The sequence below is a fragment of the Cokeromyces recurvatus genome (assembly GCF_025118155.1).
Source record: "Cokeromyces recurvatus strain NRRL 2243 chromosome Unknown BX663scaffold_3, whole genome shotgun sequence".
Classification (NCBI taxonomy): Eukaryota; Fungi; Mucoromycota; class Mucoromycetes; order Mucorales; family Mucoraceae; genus Cokeromyces; species Cokeromyces recurvatus.
In genome coordinates this window covers 767,429-791,492 of record NW_026251389.1, presented here as the reverse complement: position 1 = coordinate 791,492, position 24,064 = coordinate 767,429, and the positions used below count along the sequence as shown (strand labels likewise).

The 24,064-nt window shown below is 30.2% G+C and overlaps 7 protein-coding genes and 1 non-coding gene across 8 annotated transcripts; 4 read left to right on the top strand and 4 right to left on the bottom strand.

Annotated features, from left to right (window-relative positions):
* Positions 1–517: 517 nt before the first annotated feature.
* BX663DRAFT_529252 (peptidase M24, structural domain-containing protein) lies at positions 518–1,748 on the top strand (the record flags this gene model as incomplete). Its single annotated transcript, XM_051530228.1, has 4 exons — positions 518–737; positions 797–1,085; positions 1,140–1,395; positions 1,461–1,748. The coding sequence occupies 4 exons, from the start codon at positions 518–520 to the stop codon at positions 1,746–1,748; spliced, it is 1,053 nt and encodes a 350-aa protein (XP_051386552.1).
* On the bottom strand, positions 1,731–4,404 carry BX663DRAFT_496948 (uncharacterized protein). Its single transcript, XM_051525837.1, has 12 exons — positions 4,332–4,404; positions 4,166–4,268; positions 4,034–4,093; positions 3,936–3,982; positions 3,770–3,859; positions 3,546–3,699; positions 3,178–3,486; positions 2,795–3,109; positions 2,587–2,745; positions 2,492–2,509; positions 1,858–2,430; positions 1,731–1,785 (listed from the first exon to the last, which is right to left on the bottom strand). Exons 1-12 carry the CDS (start codon positions 4,382–4,384, stop codon positions 1,780–1,782), a joined length of 1,887 nt encoding a protein of 628 aa, XP_051386551.1. The 5' UTR covers positions 4,385–4,404; the 3' UTR covers positions 1,731–1,779.
* Positions 4,405–4,557: 153 nt separating this feature from the next.
* BX663DRAFT_496945 (maintenance of mitochondrial structure and function-domain-containing protein) lies at positions 4,558–5,784 on the top strand. Its single transcript, XM_051525836.1, has 4 exons — positions 4,558–5,047; positions 5,133–5,224; positions 5,285–5,421; positions 5,481–5,784. Exons 1-4 carry the CDS (start codon positions 4,599–4,601, stop codon positions 5,682–5,684), a joined length of 882 nt encoding a protein of 293 aa, XP_051386550.1. The 5' UTR covers positions 4,558–4,598; the 3' UTR covers positions 5,685–5,784.
* Positions 5,785–6,581: 797 nt separating this feature from the next.
* On the top strand, positions 6,582–11,354 carry BX663DRAFT_427236 (uncharacterized protein; the record flags this gene model as incomplete). Its single annotated transcript, XM_051522605.1, has 19 exons — positions 6,582–6,623; positions 6,688–6,795; positions 6,850–6,996; positions 7,110–7,189; positions 7,302–7,893; positions 7,999–8,202; positions 8,258–8,348; positions 8,401–8,482; positions 8,539–8,611; positions 8,675–8,803; positions 8,880–9,093; positions 9,153–9,284; positions 9,356–9,504; positions 9,567–9,609; positions 9,930–10,235; positions 10,307–10,357; positions 10,508–10,660; positions 10,720–10,742; positions 10,884–11,354. 19 exons carry the CDS (start codon positions 6,582–6,584, stop codon positions 11,352–11,354), a joined length of 3,090 nt encoding a protein of 1,029 aa, XP_051386549.1.
* Positions 11,355–11,876: 522 nt separating this feature from the next.
* Positions 11,877–11,948, bottom strand: BX663DRAFT_t25. The gene has a single exon. It is a non-coding gene; the product is annotated as a tRNA-Glu (tRNA).
* A 5,325-nt stretch (positions 11,949–17,273) lies between these two features.
* Positions 17,274–19,418, bottom strand: BX663DRAFT_496918 (uncharacterized protein). Its single transcript, XM_051525835.1, has 7 exons — positions 19,174–19,418; positions 18,870–19,070; positions 18,602–18,769; positions 18,386–18,534; positions 18,051–18,329; positions 17,624–17,990; positions 17,274–17,545 (listed from the first exon to the last, which is right to left on the bottom strand). The coding sequence occupies exons 2-6, from the start codon at positions 18,936–18,938 to the stop codon at positions 17,714–17,716; spliced, it is 942 nt and encodes a 313-aa protein (XP_051386548.1). The 5' UTR covers positions 18,939–19,070; positions 19,174–19,418; the 3' UTR covers positions 17,274–17,545; positions 17,624–17,713.
* Positions 19,419–21,681: 2,263 nt separating this feature from the next.
* Positions 21,682–21,834, top strand: BX663DRAFT_424374 (uncharacterized protein; the record flags this gene model as incomplete). The annotated part of the gene is made up of 1 exon (XM_051522433.1): positions 21,682–21,834. A coding segment is annotated over one exon (153 nt), but the record flags the coding sequence as incomplete, so codon positions are not given.
* A 111-nt stretch (positions 21,835–21,945) lies between these two features.
* On the bottom strand, positions 21,946–23,944 carry BX663DRAFT_483286 (PLC-like phosphodiesterase; the record flags this gene model as incomplete). Its single annotated transcript, XM_051524483.1, has 4 exons — positions 21,946–22,005; positions 22,585–23,011; positions 23,094–23,609; positions 23,910–23,944. 4 exons carry the CDS (start codon positions 23,942–23,944, stop codon positions 21,946–21,948), a joined length of 1,038 nt encoding a protein of 345 aa, XP_051386546.1.
* Between the last annotated feature and the right edge of the window lie 120 nt (positions 23,945–24,064).

Genomic DNA, 24,064 nt, shown 5'->3' with positions numbered 1-24,064 from the left:
AAAAAAAAAAAAAGGGGCTGCGATGCTTAATTATTCTTTAGTTGCGCAAAAGGCCACTTCTAGTTTCAGCTCCAAAAGTCGTTTCATTATTCCCATTGCGAAACGTCACTATGCGTCTGATCGTGTACCTAAAACCCATATTAAATCTTACGGCCAACCAACACCATTCACTCATCCGAATATAATGAAAAAGGGAGAAGGTAGAAATTGACAAAAAAAAAAAAAAAAAATAGTGTCAAAAAAAAATATATATTGACATTTTATATATTTATATTTATAAGTGACACCTGGCTTTAGTGCTACTGAATATGAAAGGAGACGCTCAAACTTAATGTCATCATTACCTGAGGGGAGTACAGTTGTAAGTCTTGGGTACAGTTTACGGTATATGACCAATAATATCTTTTATCCTTTCCATCAAAACACTGACTTTTGGTATCTTTGTGGTTTCAATGAACCTGACGCAGCCATGATTTTAGAAAAGGATAGTAACTCGACCCGTGGCTATAAACAAATCATGTTTGTTTTACCAAAGAATCCAAATGCAGAGTTATGGGATGGTCCACGTACAGGCCTTGAAGGCGTCAAGGAATTATTTGGAGCAGATGAGGCATATGAAAATACAAGATTTATACCTTATTTGAAAAACGTACTTGGCTCTTCAAAACATATATTTATGGATAACTATACTGTGCCAACCTTATTAACAGAGGCAGAAAGCAAACTTATTGATACGGGTAATGCATAAAGAACGATTTTATATATATAATACAGGGCTAAATGATGATGTTGATAGGTTTAAAGTTACAAACTATTTTACCTTTGAGTAAAGTCGTTCATGAACTTCGTACAATTAAAAGTAAAAGTGAAATTGAGGCTATGAAGGAGTCGGGTATGATTAGTTCAAAGGCTTTTATTGAAGCTATGAAATGGACAAAACCTGGTTTGACAGAATCTCAATTATGGGCTAAATTTGAATATGAAACAAGAGTAAGAGGCTCAAGTGTATTAGCATATGTGCCTGTCATTGGAGGAGGACCTAATGCTTTATCCATGCATTATGTTCGTAACGATATGGAATTAAAGTAAGTTTTAGAATGACTCTATTTTAGCTTCAACTTATATATATATATATATAGGGATGGAGATTTAGTCTTAGTTGATTGTGGTGGAGAATATAAAGGTTATGCTAGTGATATCACACGTACATGGCCAGTCAATGGTAAATTTAGTCAACCTCAAAAAGAACTCTATCAAGCTGTTTTGAACGTAAATAAAGCTTGTATTAAGTTGTGTAGAGAGATCAACAATATGTCTTTACATGATATTCATTCAGAATCTGTCAAATTAATGAAACAGGAATTAAAAAATATTGGATTTAACGTGAATATTTGGGTAAACTAATTGATAAAAAGAAAAAAGAAAAGTTAGAAAATAATAATCATCTAACAGAAATCTAGGATATCGAAAGAGTTTTATATCCTCATCATGTAGGTCATTATTTAGGCTTAGATGTACATGATACATATGACATAGACAGATCTCGTAAACTAAAAGAAAATATGGTTATCACAATTGAGCCTGGTCTTTATGTTCCTTTTGATGATAAATTCCCTAAAGAATATCAAGGTATTGGTATTCGTATTGAAGATAATGTAGTTATTGGAAAAGATGAACCTTATGTCCTTACTGCATCCGCACCAAAGGAAATTGTAGATATAGAATTTTGCTGTGAAAATAACAAATGATTTTTTTTTCTTTATTAAATATAAAATAATATTATCCCTAATAAATCAATAATTATATGAGGAGTGTTAGTTTCATCACGCAATAATATATAAATATATTCATATTTACCTCGACTTTTTCGAATGAATTTGCTTTATGCTTTGGTACAAACTTAAAATCTTCAGGAGCAGGTCCCAAAATCATTTCACTGATCTTTACCCAATCAGAAGCAAGGGGACTTGCCATCAAAGTCTCTAAATCATTACGACCTACATAAGGTGGAGGTCTCTCATTCATATTCTGAGGAGGTTGTTCCAAGATACCAACCGGGATATATCGATAGAGAAACGATTGCCATTCACAAAGGAATCGTCGTGTTGTGTTAACACCTTGACTATCTGATCCCCAATGCTCTAAACCATAATTACAAAATCGTTTCAACATATCAAATCGTTCATTGGCTGAAATATCTAAATGGCGTTGGTTTTTGATTTCATCAAAAATCCAGGGCTTAATTAAGGCTCCTCGACCGATCATTACACCATCACATCCACTTATTTCTCGGTCTCGATTATAATCTTCGAAACTCATAATATCGCCATTGCCATAAATGGGCATAGTACTAGTTAAGTTTTTCATTTTACCAACGTATTCCCAATCTGCTTTTTTGGTATATCTTTGTGCACGTGAACGCCCATGAAGCTATATGTATAATGAGTATTACATGAATATGTCTTTTTTTTTAAGCTGCACTACTACTTACAACACCTAATGCAATGCCCTATTATTATTATTTTTAAAAATAAAATAAAATAGAGTCTTTAGTTGACAAATAATACAAAATAATAGTTTCCTTACCAACTCATCAAGTTTGGGAACAATACGATCTGCAATAGGGTAATTATCTTTAACACCCATTCTAAATTTGGCGGTAATAGGGACAGTAGATACGGTCTTCATACCCTTTAACATCTTATACATACGACCTCTTGATTCTAATAAAGCAGATCCAGCACCCTATAAAAGAAATTAGTTATGCAAATTTAATATTTTTAACAAAACCCACCTGTTTGTAAATAAGATCAATTGGGCAACCCATGTTAAGATCAATAAAATCAATATCAACCTCTTGACTCAACACCTCACAAGCTTGGGTGATTTGTTCGACTTTAGAGCCACAAATTTGAACGCCAAAAATATCTTCTGTGTAATGGCGTTTTGTTAAAGCCCATTCAGACTGTTGACCTCTTAAAAGATTAGGTGCTAGGGCCATTTCACCGCATGTAATATCTACACCAAACTCTTTACAAATTCTACGGAAAGGTAAATTTCCCACTGTCGTAAGTGGAGCAAGATAAGTCTTATTTCTGAAGTCAATAATCTATAAATATATATTAACATAAAGGAATTATACGCATATTATGAATATATATACAAATATATATATACCTTTTTATAGCCTGTATCAATAGGCCCAATAGGTTTTTCTTCTTCTTTATTTGTTTCAATGGAAGGCTCAATGGTAACATTTGTAAATTCACTTGCTGCATCAAAAAATACATCATTTTCATCACTATCATACATTTCTTCCTTTTTTACTTTCTTATTGGTGTTATCATCCACTACTTTGTCATTTTCCTCAAAGTTATCTTCCAAGGCTTTTCTTTTCTTTAAAGCATTGGCATCTTTCATTTGCTGGTCTGCTTCAATTTCCTTTTGAACTTCAACCATATAAGCCTTTGTTTTAGGGAACTCATACTGTAATAAAAATTTAAATATATAATTCTAGAATTCAGGGTCTATGTTGTCTTAATTACCTTGTTTTTTTGAAGTTTTTTTTGCAGTTCAGAAGTAATACCATTTAAAATATAAGTAGGATGCTCAGCAACCTTCTTTTCATCAATAATCAATGTGTTATCTTCCTTATTCAAATGAGCATTGAGAAAACGACATTTGTAACCATAAGGGCATCTAAGAAATGTAAATATTTTTTTTTCTTTTTCTTATAGTTTCAAAGACAATTTTTGTTCAATTATTTTACCTTCCAAATAGATCAAATTGAACACAGCGATCACCCAAATCAGCAGGTTTTGATTTCAAATAAGCTTCTAAATCATGAGAGTATTTACACCTAACCAAATAAAAAAGTGAGTAAAGAAAAAGGGGAAAAAAAGGGGAGTTATAAACTCGAACTCTCTATTTCTTACTTTTCCCCAAAAGTACATTCTTCTCCTCGAGATAAATTTTTACAAATCTATATAGAATGAGTTTTTAAATGATCAGATTGATGGGATGTCAATCTTACCAAAACAGTATCCACAATACGCTTTTTGCCTCTATTGCCTTTATTAGCTCCACGAACATTCTTTTAAAAAAAAATCAATAAAGTATATTCTCATTTACAAAATTTCTCTAATTATCTTTTGTTTTTTTTTACCTTAGTCTTTTTTCCTTTTTGGTTGGGTTCTTCTTCAGCTGCATTATCATCAACTAAAGGAACTACAGAAGTTTCATGATCTACCCAGCATTCTTTTCGAAATCTTTATTTAATCATTGAAAAATATGTTAATATGTTTAACTTCTAATCACTAATTGTTACATACTCGGGTTTAATACGTGCTTCACCAGGTCGATGTTCTATTATTACTTCAGTCATTATATATATATAAAAAAAAAAAAAAAAAAAAAAAAAAAAGGAATTATGTTTGAAGAAAAATAGTCTTAATGTGGGTTGCATTTTTAGTAAAACAGTCACTTCTTCCTATATTCATCTTCCGTCATAAAACTTTTTTTTTTTGTTTTTTTTTTTGGTTTACACCCTTTTCATATAAATTTTTTTATTCTATTTGAACACAATTAAATAAAGACTAATGGCTAGTAAATTGGATACCTTAACAGTCAACTTTGCTAGTGCACCATTCCAACGTGCTTTCACTACTAGTATTAGTCCTGTTGTTTTATTCTCCGTTCTTGATCATTATTTGCGTCGAGATGATCCTCAAACTAAAGTTGTTGGTGCACTTGTAGGTGTTCGTAGCCCTGACGCCACTGAGGTTGAGATCAGAAACGCCCTTCCCCTCATTTATAACAACGAAATTGATAGAGATCATTATCATAGCATGGTAGAATTACACCAAAGAGTAAATCCCGAAGAATTCATTTTAGGTTGGTATACTGCTGGCAAAGAATTGACACCTACTAGCACACCTGTTCATGAATTTTTTGCCGAGGACGTGGCTCCTTTTCAACCTATTCAAGTTACTGTGGATATTGATGCTCTTTTCAAAACTTCTGATATGGGTATTCGTGCTTATGCTAGGTAAAAAGAGAAAGGAAGGAGGAAGAGTCAATATAGATGTATAAAAAATGAATTTATTTAATAACTCTTTATTATTATTATATAGTGCACCTGTTGGTTTCTCTAATAAGCCTGGAGATTCTTTATTCTTACCTGTTCCTTGTGAAGTAAAATATCTTGATGCAGAAAGAAGTGGATGTAAGTTTGTATTTCAGATAACGTATGTTGATTGTGAATAAATTTAACAATATTGAATAGTGGATATGCTTGCTTCTGCCAAGTCAAATGAAAACCGCACTGCTTCTTTGATGTCAGATATGGATCATATTGAAATTGCCATTATCAAACTTCAAGAAATGCTTGAAAGGATCAGTCAATATGTTGACAGTGTTGTTGTAAGTTTGAATGTTATTTTTATATGATTATAGCACTAAAATAACAAATATTTTTGTAGGATGGTAAAACTGAGCCTAATAATGCCATTGGTAGATACATCATGGATACTGTCTCTGTTGTTCCTAAAATCGATAGTTCAGCATTTGAAAAGACGTTTAATTCTCATTTGCAAGATCTTTTGATGGTTGTTTATCTTGCCAACATGACACGTACTCAACTTGCTGTTGCTGAACGTTTACAATTATTGGCTACTACCAACTAACTTCATCTCACCCACATACACGATTATATAATATACATGTACACGCAACTGTCAGAAATTATTTTTTTTTATTTCGTCAAATAAACAATTTTAGCTAGAATTTTTTTTTTTCTTTTTAGTTCTTAAACAGCAGAATCCATATTATTTAATATTATTATTATGAACAATAAGGAACGGAAAAAAAAAGTATCTAATACAAGTAGTTGCTAGTAGTTGTAATTTTGATATCTAAAGCTGAAATTATGTATTCTGATGATACATCTTCTTTCTCCTCTCTAATTTGTGTAAATTCGAATAATCTAATACTGTTATGATTGTGCATATGTATATGTATATATATAAATATTGCAGAGCAAACGTATATCTATTCAAGAGGCTTTTGAACGTTAAGTCATTTTGCATTAGCGAGATATTATATGATTTAATTAATCTGTACCTTTTTTTGGCAGCAACGTACTTTTTTTTTTTTTTTTTTTTTTTACAATAACATGCTGTATCGTAATTTTATGTACCTAAATAAATAAATTTTCATATAGGAAGAAATTTATTTATTTAATTTTTTTTTTTTCTTCTTCTATTTCATCAATACAACATGGCATTCTTTTCAGGCATTGTCAAAAGTAGCCTATCATTACTTGGCAAAGACAATTCTAATTTTGGATATAGTCTCGGTGATAAAGTCGAATTCTATTCAGGTCAGTCCATTTGGACACTTCATCGTGGCATTAAAAAAGTAAGTTGATCATTATTCACATGTATAAAATACTGATTTATTTTTTCTTTTTTTCTTTTACATAATAGGAAGATGGTTCTGAAGTGTCTATATTTGTATTTGATAGTGTAAAGAATAAAGATAGAGTTCAATTAGCAAGAAATTCATTTAAACGACTTAGAACAATGCGACACCCTGATATTCTACGTTATTTAGATGGAATTGAGGTAATCTTGGATTCCAAAACTTGTCTTTTCTCCTAGAAAAGAAAAACTTATTGTTATTCTATAGACAGAACAAAGCATTATGTTTGTTACTGAACCTGTCGAGCCCCTTACAAATCAACTCAACCAAGATCCCGATAAAAATCTTATTTTATGGGGTCTTTATAAAATAGCTGTAAAGTTAAATGGAAATTATAGATGCATAACGTTATTAACATATATTTATTAGAATGCAATCAAATTTCTTAATGATGACTGTAATGTTGTTCATGGTAACATAAGAGTAGCTTCGATTTTCACAAATAAAGCAGGTGAATGGAAATTAGGTGGACTTGAGTTGTTATGTTCATTAAAAGAAGAAAGTCCAATTATTTTGGTAAGAAAAAAAAAAAAAAAAAAAAAAAAAAAAAAAAAAAAAAAAAAAAAAGAGAGAGAGAAAGAGAAAATAAAATAAATTAACTTGCCAATTTTAATTTGCTATATTTCTAGACGTTTGGTGGTCTAGTTCCTGATGCACAAAAATATGCTACACCTGAAGTAAAGAAATCTGGATGGACAGCCATTAAGGAGTATGTAAAAAAAAAAAAAAAAAAAAAAAAAAAAAAAAAAAAAAAAAAATAATAAATAAATAAACCCTAATACCTCACATTAACTTTTTTTTTTCCTTTTCCTACATATTAGTCTTTCTGTCAATGCAACTGATTCTTATCATTTAGGTTGTCTTGTTTATGAAGCTTATAATCATCGGTTTGAAAGCACAGATTCGCTTTTATCACAAAAGGGTAATATCCCTATTTCTATGCAACGAATCTATACCCAACTCCTTAATCCTGTCTATCATTCACGAGCTACAGCTGAAATGTTTTTAGATGAAGGGCTAAGACCGAAAGGTTTCTTTTCTAATGACTTTGTTAAAGTTAACCTATTCTTAGAAAACATCAGTATTAAGGAACCTAATGAAAAAGAAATATTTTTCAAGCAACTAGACTCGCATATTAACAGTTTTCCAAGTGATTTTGCTAAATACAAGATTTTACCAGAATTGATAAAGGCTTTTGAATTTGGCTCGGGTGGAGCTAAAGCTTTAAGTGCAATTGTGAAAGTGGGGGATCATCTATCAGATGAAGAATATGAAGCTATTATGATTGAGCCAATTATACGTATGTTTGCCTCACCTGATCGTGCAATACGTATTAGTTTATTAGAAAATATGCCTAAATTTATCAGTCATATGTCAAATAAGATGGTGACAAATCAAGTATTTCCAAATATTGTAAGTTTTTATATATTCATTGTTTACCGAAAGTGTGGGGCTAAGGAATGATATACATATATGTATATCATATATATATATGTATTTATTTATATATTTATATAGGCAACAGGATTTACAGATACAGTACCCATTATTCGAGAACAAACAATTAAATCTATTTTGCTAATTGTGCCTAAACTAAATGATAAAATTATCAATTATGATTTATTAAAGCACTTGGCAAAGTTGCAGATGGATCCGGAACCAGGGATTAGAACTAATACAACTATTTGTCTTGGGAAAATTGCAAAATATTTGAATGAAAGTGTATGTTTTATTTGTATAAAGTACGTATCAGTCTTATTAAGTATATATTTTGTAGACAAGGAAAAAAGTGTTGGTGCCTGCCTTCACAAGGAGTTTAAGAGATGGATTTCATCATGCTAGAATTGCAGCATTGATGGCACTTAACGGTAATGCTTTATCATTAAAACAGACTAAGCGAAAACTTATATAAAACTGTAGCTACCTCCGACTATTATGATGCTCAAGAATGTGCAGGAAAAATTGTTCCTGCTATATCTATGGTTTTGATTGACAAAGAGAAGTAAATAGTTCATATGCAAAATATGTCTTTTTTTTTTTTAACTTGTCAAATTTTAGAATTGTCCGTGATCAAGCATTTAAAGTAATGAATTCTTTTGTCAGTAAGATCCAAGAATTTGCAAATAAAATGGTAACAAAATATTTCTTTATCTTGGATTTGTAAATTTAACAAAAGTTACTTTCTTTACAATAGCCTGATACAGCAATTATGAATACATCTACAAGTGAAGAATCAAGTAGTCCAGCTGCTGGTATGGCTGGTGTTCTTGGTGGAGCCACTAAGAATCTTGCTGGCTGGGCAGTATCATCAATTCAATCTAGAGTAAAATTTTAAATATATATTAATAGTAATATATGATTAACTTATATACATACATAAATATATTTATATACATTAGTTTTCATCACCTAGTGGTGAAATTGGTAATCCTATTAACTCTGAAAGTAGTTCTGTATCACCACCATTGAATGAAATGCCTCAAAAGCCCATAACACCTAAAACAAATATAGATCATTCAACTATGAATATAATAGAATCTGATGATACAAGTGGATGGGATGACGAAGATAGTATACCTTTTGATTTTAACCAATCTGAAAATAATACATGGAGTATATACATATATAAGAAAGATATACTATAAACAGGAGTTGATTAATTTTTTAAATAGATTCTTTCGATCAACAAGAGCCCTCTTCAGCGTTTTCTCCTCCACCAATACATAATAGTGTAGTTTCTTCATTTAGTTCAACAACTAAAGCTCATGGATCAATGAAATTAAGTCATAAGTCCAAAACAGCAGGTAAATAAATGTGTTTATATCAAGAAGATATATCTTTTTTTCTCTCTTACTGACAAAAACCACCGTCTTAGATCTGTTTTCAAGTACTAATGATGGTAACATTGAAGCATTTGTAACACAAATTACGGCAGAAACCCCCACTACAGCAACGACTTCACCACGCGTAAGTAAAGAAGATCGAAAAGCTGAGCTCGAAAGAAGAAGAGAAGAACGAAGACAGGTACAATACAAAAAAAATATGCATATAACAAACGATAAAGCTAAACTATATAATTATTATAGCGTATGGCAGAGTTACGAGAGAAAAAGAAAAGTAGTGGACTTGGTGCAAAAAAGATTGAAAACATTGGACTATAAATGGCAAGTGTCATAGATCACAAAAAAAAAAAAAAAATCCTTAATTCGAAAAAAAAAAAAACAATAAAAACAATTATTGCTTATACGACTGGTTTAAGGAACTTCTCCTTTGTTGTTGTTGTCTTTTTCTTCCTCTTCTTTGTTAAATGTTTCATATAAAATTTATGCAGTTGTCATTGATTCTATTAATTTTATTATTCAGTCATCATATTTCTTGTCATCTATTTGACCTCCCTACAAAGACTTCTTATATTCCTCCTTCATTTCAGACACAATTGAAGTCCGTAGCAGCACCAACAGCAACACCCACAAAACTTTTTTTTAAAAGAGATGATATGAATGTTGATAATAATCTGGAACTTTATCAAAACTGGGCGAGTCTATGTAGACATAGTCAAACAAATATATATGTTGATTTGGCAGAGACCGCTAATATTTCTGTTCATAATTTATGGAAAACTGTTACCCAAACTGTTAATTGTGGTGGAGGACACGCAATAACGGTTACAAAGACGGTGGCTGTTGTAACTGCTACCGCAACTGTTGCTAGCCAGAAACCATGTACTAAACAATGCTGGACAGATTATATATGGCGTAAATTTATAATATATAATTTCATATACATTAGAAAAAAAAATTAAATATTTATGTACATATATGTATAGATACATATGGCGATGGTATAAGCCCAGCTCAGGGCTTTACTGGTGTAGTTTGTGCAATTGTTGGTCTTTATTTTTGCTTCTTTGGATTTCGTTCTTTTCGTCCTACTCTTATGTTCGTAGGGTTCGTCTTTTTTGGTAAAACTATATATATATATGCTCACTAATGAGTGGCATTTAGTTTTAATCTTGCTTTAATTTTAGCTACAATGACATGGATTGGTTTAATTAATAATGAACCTGCTGGTGGTTATCCTTTAGGAGATGTAATTTACATTTGTGTTTGTGCAGGACTTGGTTTGCTCGGCGCCCTATTACTTGCTTTCTTTTATCAACTTGGCGTTATTTGCCTTGCATGTAATATTTATAAAAGATTTACATGAAAGAAGAAGTATACTTATATGTTATAATCATAGGTCTTGGAGGATTTTATTTTGCAGTTTTTTTGCTTTCGTGGAAACCTGAACTTGTTATCACCTTGGTAAAGTGTTGCTATATATTTTTCTTTCTTTTTTTTTTTAAAAAAAAAAAAAAGAAAACTGAACTATATAAATAACTCTAACATTTTAAATAATAATAGAAAGTAGCTCGGGTGTGCTTTATCATTGGCACATCACTTGTAGTTCCATTTTTTGAATATTTCATAGAAACATATGTAGTACTTTTTAGTACGTCCCTTATGGGGTCCTATTTGTTTATTTTTGGTATTGACTTCTTTGCCCATACAGGCTTTATCAATGCTTGGCTCTCCATATTTGATGGTAATTCGCTGCACCGCAATACATACATGATAAATCAGAGTGTTTATATTATGCTATCTTTCGTAATTGTCTGTTTGATAGCATCCTTTGGATGGCAATATTATTACAACATTATTTGTTTAAAACTAGATGGCTTTGGCACCAATAATAAAAAGTTAGTCCCAAAAGAAGAAGAAAAAGCAGAGGAAACACCACCTGCCTATATTTGCGTACCTCCTCCATCTTATTATGGACCATCACCGCCACAACCTATGTTTGTGCAAAATGTAAGTGCACCGTATTATTCTTAGAGTTATATACTTTCTCTCCTTCTCTTCACCACTCATATACATATTCAGTGTATCTTTCTTAATCCATATATAATAATAATAATAATAGTAATAAAATATCATCATAAACAGTGTCATACTTTGATATAACCGTTACATAAAACTTTATTACGTGTTGATTTATATTACTTATAAATCTTCATTTGAATTATTATCATTGATATTATTTATCTTTTATGCTACTATTTAATAAAAACTTTATTTGCATATTATATTTATTTAGATAACAAACACAAGTAATTAAGTCTTACATAAATGTCATCCCTATAAGGACAGACGCGACAGCGTCCCACTTTATTTTATTTCCATGTTATATTAAAATTAATTTATAGTTAATTAAATTAACAAAAATATTGAAAACATCATCTATCTTCCATATAAGAATCACACTATAATAGTTTTCATAAGAATTATAATAGTCCATTAAGACAAATAAAATATTCTTCTTAAGACAACAGCAATACCAAAAAAAGAAAAAAGAAATTCCCCATCGGGGAGTCGAACCCCGGCCGTGTCGGTGAAAGCGACAAATCCTAGCCGTTGGACCAATGAGGAACTGATGTCTATAAAAATTTTAAATATTATAAGAGAAAGAAACTTTCCTAATTAGGCACTACAAGTAATGAAAATATTCCGCAACTGAAAACATACGTAAAACAAGTCTTTTTGCTGAGTTTTAAGTGATTTTTTCAAAAAATGATTATTTCGTCAACTTATTACTAGTAAACATGAAAATAAAATTAATATTAATTTTTTTATCATATACAAGCTTTTATATATCTAAAAAAAACTACAACTTTATAGCAAAAATTGATTATTTTATAGCAATTTTAATTTTACAGCCTTTTGGCAGTATTTAATTTTCATAGAGAAATTGGGAGAAAAAAAATTAATTGACCAATAAAAGTCCTAAAAATAAAAAAATAAACATTCAGCTGGAGTTAAAATGACGTTTTTATTTTTTTTGGTTCTTTCACCCCCACAATTTTCACTTGTAATTTCAGCATGCTAAAAAATTAACTTTTTTTTTCTTCTACAAACAGTTAGACATAAATTCTTATATAATATTTCATACATGACAAGAAAAGATAACTATTATAAAAGTATACAATACATATAATAAACAAAAAAAATAATTTTGCATCTTTATTTAATTTAGTCATTTCGAATGTAAATGTAAATGTAAATGTAAATGTCAATGTAATTGTAAACATTAATGGAAATGTAAAAAAAAAAGTAATCTCATAGATGCATGTTAATTGTCCCTAAAAAAATACAAAACACTTTCAACCATATTTAAATGTACACATACATATTATTACGTTACTACGACTGTTATTTGTTCAGTTTAAAATGACAAAAAACATTATGTCAATGCATTACTATTGAACTAATGTAAAAAAAAAAAGTAATTTCATAATTGCATGTCGAATTAACTGTGTTCAACTATATTTAACTGTATATATATATTATTCTCTTATTATAGCTGTTATTTGCTCAGTTTAGAATGACAAAAAAATATTATGCGAATGCATTACTAATGAACTAATGTAAAAAAAAAGTAATTTCGTAAATGCATGTCAAATGATCTACATGAAATGTCCAAATTTCAATGTAATCGTTAATGAGTTCTAATTTACAATTATTTAATAATATATTATTCTTTTACTAATGTTTCTATTTTATGGAATACGAACGATAACTTGTAAACAAAAAAAAGTACATGAACAATAACTAATAAAGAAAATTGTGGGGGAGAATAAACTTATTGTAAACTTTAATTAGACAATTTTAATTAGTGCTAAAAAATTTTTTAGTCCCTTTTTTTATTTTTTTTATCTTTTCTTTCTTTTCATTATATTGTAATAACATGCTTTTTTTCTATTATTTCTATTTTTTAGAATTTATTTTTTACTAGGTAATTGTTAATATATAATTGTAAATAAATAATATAAACTAAACAAACATAATGTATTCACTTTTTCATTTTATTTTACAGAGATATTGAGATTCTATTAAAGAATACTGCCTCTTGGTAACAGATAAAAAAAAAAGAGAGAGAAAAGGTATATCATCAAGGCTTTTCTTCTTTTTCAAGTTATTGAAACTAATTTTGTATATTTATATTTAGATAAAGCTTTTTATTGTATTGTCTATCCATTGAATACAAATGATCAAGTGTTCTCTTTTACAATCAATTGAATAATATGGTAAGTTTCTTTTACAACAATAATTCAACAAGTATTATAAAGTATATATATATTTACTCATTATTATTTAATCATGCTTAGATGGCTCTTGTTCTATTCAATAGATAGATATACTAATAAAAACTTTTATTTTCTCTTTATATTAAAGGTAAATATCATATTACAAGGGCTAAAATCATATATATAACATGTCATAATTAGTAACTTGTCTTTATTTTTATCATTTAGGTAGACATTTATATCCTGGTAATACTGAATAACTAACTACAGATCAAATGGCTAAATCAATGGTAATCTTGGCTACTACTACTAAAGTTATATTAACTCAAGGTAAGTATGTCGTTGTATTATAGTATATATTATTATATATTTTTTTTTGCCATTATCATTATTATATAATATTCTATAACCCAATTTCAAATAAATAAATAAATAAATAAATAAATAAAAAGCCACATTTTTTTAAAAAAGAAAAGCTGTATAAACAAGGGCATTATAAGCCTATTAAACGTTAAGGAAGTGCAAATAATGAGCCAATAATGCAAACAGATTTGTATAATAAAAGCCTCAATTGAGTATAAACATCTTTAATAAGATCCAATTATAAGTAAGAGTAAAGATATGAATTACGACGTTAGAGACCAATGATAAAGGCAGTTGCTAGCGTAATATCGTTGTCCCCCCAAAAATAATAACCTATAATAATCACCAAAAGATACGTTTTACGTATTATCAGAATTGCGGAATACACGTTTTCGGTAGTTTTCAGTGGACGTAAAACGATCGTTTTACTTGTCGTTTTCCGCAAGTACCGAATACTTTCGTATTACGTGTTGCGTAATACGAGACCGAAAACGATCGTTTTACGTATAGTTCTCCGCAATACAGTGCGTCCGCCGTCAATTGGACAATTTTTTGAAAAAGCTGGTCAAATTTTTGAATAAATTTGCCCACTTTTTTGAAACTCAATTGGTCATTTGTTTGAAATTCATTTGGTCATTTTATTTAAATTCAATTGATCTTTTTTTTTTTTTTTTTTTTTTTTTGAAAATTATTATACTTTATATAATGTTAAGGGAAAGTTATAGAGGGACCTTATTTAAGCAATTACTAAATTGGTTTATGGAATGTTGAATAATATTTCGAAGATGCTCAACAGGTACTTCTTCACTAGCCTCAATAATTCTTGAAGTAAGCGTTTCAACATCATTAAGTTTACTTCGCTTTACTTTTCCCTTAAGAATGGCCCAAAATTGTTCTATTGGGTTGAGTTCGGGCGAGTAGGGAGGAAGGTATAATGGCTTATAGCCCCGACTTACAATTACAGGGTCAATTATAGCAGGAACATGAATTGGTGCATTGTCCATAACAATAAAAAATCCTTTCATTTCTGGGAACTCATCCATAATATCCATAGTATCGTTAAGAAACAAAAGATAATGATCGCCAGTAGTGCCACTGGGAATAGTTAATTTATCTTTAGGAGCCTTTCTCTTTTTGGCCCCTACAACTTTCCTTCTCTTAACATTTCCAGATTCTCGCATACTCACATTGACGACACCATTAGCTGATATTGCACCAAGAACAGTATGTGAGGTAGCCTTGGTGGAGGGAGTTGTGGTAGTTGCTTTCGTACCGCGCTGTGACCAACCACGACTACGACGCATATTAATGTCAAACCCGGACTCATCAACAAATATACAATTGTCGAGATAATTGACGCCATTGCTGATCAATTTCTCAACCCACTCAGCACGAGCTTTAAGATTTTTATCATCGTTTCTGGCAAGAGGGTGTCGGTTAATAAGTTTGATGCTGAGATTACATTCTTCCTTCATGAACTCGGCTACTCTTGTTTTTTTTATTTGTAAGCCAGCAAAGTTGGCTGTCAAGCTTTCAACTGCGTCCTGGATTGTTGCAGTTGAGTCATCATCAAAAAAACTGGTTAGATAAACTTTATGAGCTTCGTTCAGTTGACTGACTGGTCTGTTGGGATTCAGATTCGTCTTTTTGATAGGAATCTTCCTTTCCGGATCATCCTCGTAAGCCTTTTTCCATTTGCGCGCTGTGTTATAATTTACATTTGCGGCTATGGCCGCATCTTTTGGTCTCATGAGTTTTTCTTTCAAAAAATAAAAGTAACGTCTACGGTCTTCCATTGTATAAATGTTATACTCAAGAGGTCTTTCTTTCTTTGGACTAGCCTCTTTCATGACTGTATCGTCTGAACTGATCGTTTCAAATTGGAGATCCTTGTTCTTAATGTATTTTCGTAGATCTGTTAATCTTTTCAAACGAAATGACTTCTCTTCAACATATGCTTTTGCTTGCTCGCCCTGTTCATCAATGAGATTACCAGCACCATCTTCATAAAAAATATTCATGCTCATTTGAAAAATAATCTCGAAATAATGGTATAAAAAAAAAGTAACAAAATATACCTCAGATAAAATGATCAAAAAAATGATCTATTGAATTTAAATAAAATGACCAAATGAATTTCAAACAAATGACCAATTGAGTTTCAAAAAAGTGGGCAAATTTATTCAAAAATTTGACCAGCTTTTTCAAAAAATTGTCCAATTGACGGCGGACGCACTGTATATCACAACTCTTTACTTGTAGTGAGGAAAGTGTCACGTGACATCCTGTCCTTTTCGGTCTAATTGTAATTATTTTAATTTCCGTCTTTAAGGTTTTTTCAGTTTATTATATTCGTTTTAAGGAAAGATCATATATTTAAAGGAATTATAATTATTTTTGAATATATATAGCTTTTTACTTTGCTACATTATTTTTATTTTATGTTTTAGCTGATTATTTGAATATTTCATACCTTTATTGGATTTGAAAATGGATTTAAAATTGACAGTCAATTGAAAGAAATAGAACACAACATAAAAAGTATCAGCATTGTTACAAGTCTTAAAAAAAATAGACAGAAATTGTTATGTATATAATGATGTATTACACAGTATCTTATGATATACAGATCAGAGTCATGAAGGACTGAATGATATTATAGTTATTTGTTGTCCACTTTATTCATACAATATTATTTAATTTCAGTTTATAAGACATTCTTGTAATGAGAAAAATAATATTACAATAAATACTGACGTTACGAATTAATAATAAGCCAGACATAGTGTAAAGGATTATTAATAATAAAGATATATGAATTATAGATTATACCTATTAGTTACATATTCACATTAATATTATGATATTATCTAATATATTAATTTATAAATATAATCATATACTATCTATACACTATAAAACATAATAAAATTCATTCAAGTAGTACATTGAGGAATGAATATATAATACAAGAAATTTATATCAGAAGTATCTTCCCTATATCATTCACAAGTATGAGCAAACGAGATTTCATTATTTGGTTTTAAGAAAAATAACTTGATAGATCGAGCACCAATAATTTAATATTTATTAGAGTTAACTGTGATTAATTCTCAATCAGGGCAAAGATTAGAGAGCTCAAACAAAATAACTTTAATCATTTTATGGGAAATATTCTACTTTCAAGATATCTTCATTCTGTTCCTGTCGCAAAGTAACCCGCTCCCCACAAGTTATAAATAATAATCCATTTTGCATTCATTTTTTAGACATTCACTTTTATTTTTATTCAATTGATAATAAAAGTCTTATACAAAGTTTTCACAGATTTATTCTGCTTTCTTTTTTATATCTGCCTTATCAACAATAATATCAATAGCAATTATTTAGTAAGTGCTAATTAATCTTGTAATTACAACGTCTGGTTGATTACAGCTTCTTTCCATTGTAGCATTTTGCTGATTTGTTTGATGTATTTGAGAAGTAATCTTGGCGTGCTTGGACAATGGAAAGACACATGAATCTTTCTGAAATAATTTTGTTTGAAGACAAATAGTTCCTCAAAATATATGCAGTTGTCTAAATCAATTAAACATAAACATTATTAGCCTATTGTGTTAAAAAGTGATTGATATATGTATATAAATATTTGGCTACCATAGAAGCGGGCACAAAATATTTTCTTGGGGGGTACTGGCAGGCAAACCAGTAATAATATTCAATATATTAGAATATAATTTATTAATATCAGAGGTTTTCTTTTTTCATTGTTGCATTGACTTTAATTCCACCAGAGAACTCTACGAAAACTGTAGATATTTTTTTATTATTTACTTTCATAATGATACCATCCCATTTACATCTGCCTGTTTGGCAATACTCCTTTTCGATCCAGTCTAAAGCAACTACATCATTGTCTGCTAAAAAAAGCTGATTTATAATGTAGATGATAGTATGAATGCAGGCAGCACGTTCTCCAGTTGTTTGTATGAGTGAATTGTTTGGACTATCCATTAAATCGAGGCTAAAATAATAAAGTAAAAAATGAGTTTTTATAGTTTCAGTCAAAAAATATTGTGTTTACAAATGGCGAGTAGTTGTTTCAATAAAACCAGCATCACGATTGAGAACTAAATTAAAGGCTTGTCTATAACCAATTTCATACATTATATTTCTTAAGGAGATCGTTGCAAGCTTGGATTCACAGAGAGAAGTTATTAGATCTTCAGCATATTCTGTTAATTCAACGTTTAGTAATGTAGCATGTTGAATAATATCATTATAATCTTTTTCAGCAAGCTGTTTTTTAAGCATTAAGATAACGGTGTCAGAGCTGAGGTCCAGAATTCCTAAGTAACCAACCCTATACATAATACAATTAGCAGTTTTATAGAACAAATTGATATTTTCAACACCTACTTGTCTGATGATAATTTTGACGAGAAATTTAATATTTTTTCTAAAGATTCTAAACCATCAAACTTATTAGAATCTTCAGTTCTGACAGGGTTACGAACAATAATGTTGCTACTGCTGCTGCTACTGCCTACACCATCATCGCTATATATCTGTTTTTAAAAACATATATTAATATATAATACAAGAATGCTAATTTTAATTGCATAATCATAATACCCATTCTGCCAGCCTTTCTAAACTTTCGCATGTCATATCATTCAATTTCTCCAAGGTTTTATTCTGTCTTTCTGTTATGATAGTTTGGGTATTTTTATTTCTTCTATCAGCCCAATATACCTGATAGTCTTCGGCGAAACCTGACTGTCCTTTGTTTTTCTTGCGTTTCTAGAAAAGGATTTGAGTCAATTAAGTAATGGATTTTAAATGTAAATTTCTATCTCAAACTTAGATCTCGTTGTTTCAACTATATGAATTAACTTTTTACTTTGTTTTTTGTTTGATAACAAATCCAGCAAATCAGAATAACGAGCATTTGTTGCATTCTCACTGCCATTAAAATTACTTGTGAATGAGAAGTAGTTTAAGGGATTACTCTCGTTTTGTACTGCTTGTTACAACCAGTTTTTATAAGCATAATTTGATGGTAGTCCTAATATTCTAATGTTATGTGAATTCTTAGACATAACTTATTCAAGTACCAAAAAAAGTAAGTAATTTTATCCAATATCATATTCGATCAAAAATTTAGTAGATTAGAGTTATCCAATTTAAGAGATTTCTTATATTACCGTTGTTGTTGTTTAAGAAGAAGTAGATTCTGAAGATTGTTGTTGTTGAGAAGAAGAATAAAAATGATGACAATAATAATATGGCTTGTTATTTATATTGTTGTAAAGAGTACTCCAATCAGAGCAACAATTAGTGTTTTCACTCAAATTACAAGGGTTAACCACTTGGCATATGATAAAGAAATTGGTATATTGTTTTGAATAGCAAAAGTTAAAGAAAGATAAATGAACAGAAGACAAACCCGTGAAAACTTTGTAGAATAATACAAAATTCAACATTATCTATATTTATATGGTATGTATGACTCATGTATAATTATGTAATTGAATATACCAGCCATAATCCTGTTTGAACTATGTCTATAATTATTATATATTGTTGTGTCATAAACAGATGTGAAAGCGTGGTTGATAAAATCAATGTAATTGATTACTTTAGCTTTAAGGAGGCTAACGTTACTCAAAATTTAATTTCTCCAAACGACTTTCATGCATGAAGACTTTTTACCATATTACAGTTAAATACTACCATAGTAGAAATTGGGTGATTTCTTACATACTGTATCTTATTCATATTCATATTAGTTTGAAAGTTATGTGGTATTGATACGACAGGAAGGCTCAAATTTCAAAAAAAAAAAGAGGGGATGTATTGGATTTTCAAACGTACTTTGTATATAAAGTTTTTCATTTTGCGCTTCTTAATTTTTAAATTTGCTGGATCACAAGAGTCAGCTAATACTATGACACGACACTTGGAATCTTTCTGGTACTCATTTACCCAATACTAACACTTTCTCTCCAAGTTATCTACTATCACCTCCATTTGAAAATAATTACTTAATTGCTGCCAAAGATATCAAATTTGCAATTTCCAATCTTCCTCTTAACAAAGCTCAAGGAGTTGACCATATCACTAGTGATATGCTTAAACCTATTACTTCTCCTTTATCAAATATAGTATACAAACTTTTTTGCTTATGTTAGCAGTGATCATATACTCAAACTAATTGACGTGTAGCACAAGTTATCCCTATTTATAAGAAAGGCAACTCCATGGGTTCTAATGACTTTAGACTGATTAGTCTTATGTTTATATTCAGAAAAATATTAGAATGATGTTTACAACCCTTACTTAAACAACAGAGTCCTACTATCGATATTGCTTAGAGTAGTTTCCACTCTAAGCGGGAAGCACTAGATCAATTCCTTTGTCTTATCGAAATATGTAACACATTACGAAAAACTTACTCTATTGAATCAGTTCTCACATTTTTAGATAAAAAATCTACGTATAACATAGCTAATAGGCAATATATATGTCATACACTATGGCAGACTAGAGTTGTCATAATGTCATGTTTCTTAATTAAACATGCATATTATAAAATTATTGAACGAATTCTATCTAAATTCTCATGAAACTCTCTTGATCCACTTTATCAAATAATATTAAAAACTTCTAACACTTCATTATCTTTAACATATCTTATTAAGTCGTGACTAACTGTTTTCTGATTCACATCTTATTTCAGACCTCTTTAATAATTCTTATAAATACCCATCAACTTAAATTCATAAATAAAATGATTGACTTTAGAACGATTGTTCGATCTCATCGACTTCTTTTGTCTTTTTATTATTTTTATTTTGTAATATTTTTTTATTTGATATTTTACAAGTAATATTACAGGAGTAATTCCTCCTCTTCTCTCTCTAGTTCAATACCTTTTCGATAACGTGCAAATTGAAGTAGTGTAATCAAATCTCACCTTTAGACGCTTCTATCCAACAACAGGGGTACTGCAGGGATCTATTTTATTTCCTTACCTCTACTCTGTTCATATGAATGACTTTCCCCAAATGCTACAGTATTTTCAACCCACTTCAAACCTCTCTAATATTGACCTAGTCCCTCATATGAACTGCTTACTTTATGCAGATAATGCTGTTCTAATATCGTCAAAAACTGATATACCTTCCCTCTTAAAACATTCTGAAGAACATAGTCTTCTTAGAGGATATTGATAGAGCCCATCTAAATGTGTCACACTATATAGCAATGGTAATCATCAGTATAATATACAATTTTCCTTGTATAATGCCAATCTTCATTTTCCTATCTGGGCGTACCTTTAAAACCTAGCGGTCTTTTGAACAATCAATCATTAATTAACAATCATATTACTAAAGTTAACTCTATTATGAATTCCTAAGTTTCTCCAGGTGTACAGTCCTCTGAATTCATAAAACTCACAGCTCTTCGATTTTACACTCAAATTGTCCGTGCTCAGCTTGAATATGATCTCGCTATTAGCGCATTCACCAGCTATCAAATAATCCAATTAGAAAGAAACTCAAAATAATCACATTCGTAGAATTTATGGTGGATCTACAAACAGCCCAATCAAAGTTATGCGATATTTAGCCCAACTCCCTTCAATGCAAGAACGACTACATATCTTCCTCTGGCGAGCATACTCGTTACCAGAATCAGCTTTACCTTCTCAACTCCTGCAGTTTATATCAACTTCTCGTACTAGTCAATGGTCCAAGTTATCTAAAAATCCTCTTTGGCGACAATTTCAATCTTCTAATGACGAACTCTCATCTAAAGAATTTACTCCCGTAAAACAAACATATCGACAACAAAACCTTTGAAAGAAGACTTCTGCAAAAACATACCAAATTATTAGCATGTTGCCATAACAAATTCTCAATTGACACCCATTCTTTGGCTGCCCATGACCACAGCTGAACGAAGCTGGCTTCTTAGAGGAAAATCGAAATACTGTCCCCGCCATCCAGAAGTTCACCTCTCAAAGTTACATGCTATAATTTTTCTCAATATACACAAACATCTATACATGCTTAACTCGATTGATGATTCACTCTCCTTTCTTTTGAATTAGCTACCTACCCGTCCATCCATCAAGATCACGAATACTATTATCAAAATGGTATATTTGCTGGCTTTTCATTTGTCATATCCTCTACGGCCTTGACTATCATTTTCATAATAAACTTGATCCCCATTTAAATATCAAACTTATACATGCACAGCCATCCTAAGAGTAGCTGTCTTTTACTCCTTCAACAAATGATATGTAGCTCTTTTCCCTATCTTTTTTACCCTTATTTACAAAAGAGGTAAAAGGATATATATATTATACTTATCTATCATGTAATTTCAAATGTTTATTAATACATAATAAATGTCAATTATTCACCCCTATTGTATATGAAATCAAAGTACGTGTATTTACAAGGTTAAATAAAGAAAATGATAATAAAGAAAAAACCAGCAACAAATAGTGTACATTTTGAAAACCAATTGTGGTGGGGGAAGGGGGTTAAATGTGTAGATGATGAAATATTATCGATGATTATATGTTCAGTAATAACTGATACATGATTTTTCTTTTGTTGGACGTTAGAGAGTTTTGTCGTAGTGGGTTTGTTCACTGTACTGATAGACAAAGGCATAATAGGTCTCTTTAACGTCACTCCATTCAGCTCTGCTACTATACTTGACGCATCGCCTATTGTATAAAAATCAACTTCGATAAAATTAGGTTTCTTCTGGAAGATGGTTGTACAGTTTTGAATATGTTGACTCAGGGATGGTTTAGCGTTTACTGCTTGAGCTTTTATTCTTGAAGGGATCTCTATCTTAATCATAGCAATATCGACTACACCATAGATAAAGTGATTTAGGACATACATAAGGTCCTTAGGATTCAAGTTGGGAGCTATTCTATCAACATTGCAATTAAATGAATTAATGTCAGTATTATCATAGGGTGTCTCAAATATATTAGAAAATTGATCCATTAACCTACATTATGCATATATATATATATATTTAAAAGAAAAAAAAATACATGTATATATATTATATATACATAATATAGGCTTACCAAGGTATTTGAACAGGATCTGCTTTACTATCAATAAAATTAACTACGCGTTTTCCGGAATCAATCATTTCTTGTAATGTAGGCCATGATGATAAAGAGTTATTGTGAAGGTATATAAAGGGTATAATATGACTTGATTCATAAGCCATGGCTATTTGAGATGCATCAAGATCATAAAGATTATTCCACATAATAGTAATCACTTCTTTTGGGTTGGATTGTAACCATATTGTAATATTATTAAGTGTATCGGTAATTGATCCTGCATCTAGTATGGCGCAAGTAGTATGACAAAGATGAATCCTATTTGGATTCATAAGGGAAGGAACAGCCGATAGCTTGATCCCTCTGACCCCATTACTAAGTTGATTGATAATATCATAATCCTGGGTTGCTGCAATATTAGGTGAAAGAGCATATGAGTCATGTGTTATAAGATGCGTTATGTTACTATAGGATTGTTGACAAAGATTAGATCCACCATTACATTCAGCAATCACATTTAATAATAACCAACTATAGATTAATAACAACACAAATAAAAGATGGTCTATTTTGTTCTTCATTTTACTTGGAATAAAAAGTGGAAAAAAAAAGAAGAAGAGGTATTAATAATAATGATAATACGAAAAATGATGAATATATATACATATAAAGAGGGGGGGGGGGAGAAGGAGGAAAAGAAAGTTATTTTTACTAATTTTACCAGTTGTAATTATAAACTATGGTTTAAAGTAAAACGATCGATGGAATATATGAGTGTATATATATATACACATATATCATTAATATATATCTTATTATGTTGTAGCACACTGATTTTGATCTGCATCGTGTGTAACGATAAACATTGGTAAACTAATAAAAGCACTGCTATTGCAACAGTAGTCATTGCAATATATGTATATACATATATACATATATTTATATATTTATATACACATGTGTGTGTGTATGTGCTCATTATCAGA

Coding starts and splice junctions, on each gene's coding strand:
- BX663DRAFT_496948 (XM_051525837.1), bottom strand. CDS start 4,384: ATGACTGAAGTAATAATAGAACATCGACCTGGTGAAGCACGTATTAAA. Junction 3,110..3,177: donor TTGATACAGGCTATAAAAAG/GTATATATATAT, acceptor ATATATTTATAG/ATTATTGACTTCAGAAATAA. Junction 2,746..2,794: donor TTGATCTTATTTACAAACAG/GTGGGTTTTGTT, acceptor TTTCTTTTATAG/GGTGCTGGATCTGCTTTATT.
- BX663DRAFT_496945 (XM_051525836.1), top strand. CDS start 4,599: ATGGCTAGTAAATTGGATACCTTAACAGTCAACTTTGCTAGTGCACCA. Junction 5,225..5,284: donor TGATGCAGAAAGAAGTGGAT/GTAAGTTTGTAT, acceptor AATATTGAATAG/TGGATATGCTTGCTTCTGCC. Junction 5,422..5,480: donor AATATGTTGACAGTGTTGTT/GTAAGTTTGAAT, acceptor ATATTTTTGTAG/GATGGTAAAACTGAGCCTAA.
- BX663DRAFT_496918 (XM_051525835.1), bottom strand. CDS start 18,938: ATGGCAGTGAGAATGCAACAAATGCTCGTTATTCTGATTTGCTGGATT. Junction 18,770..18,869: donor GTTATCAAACAAAAAACAAA/GTAAAAAGTTAA, acceptor ATCCTTTTCTAG/AAACGCAAGAAAAACAAAGG. Junction 18,330..18,385: donor TCAAAATTATCATCAGACAA/GTAGGTGTTGAA, acceptor TATTATGTATAG/GGTTGGTTACTTAGGAATTC.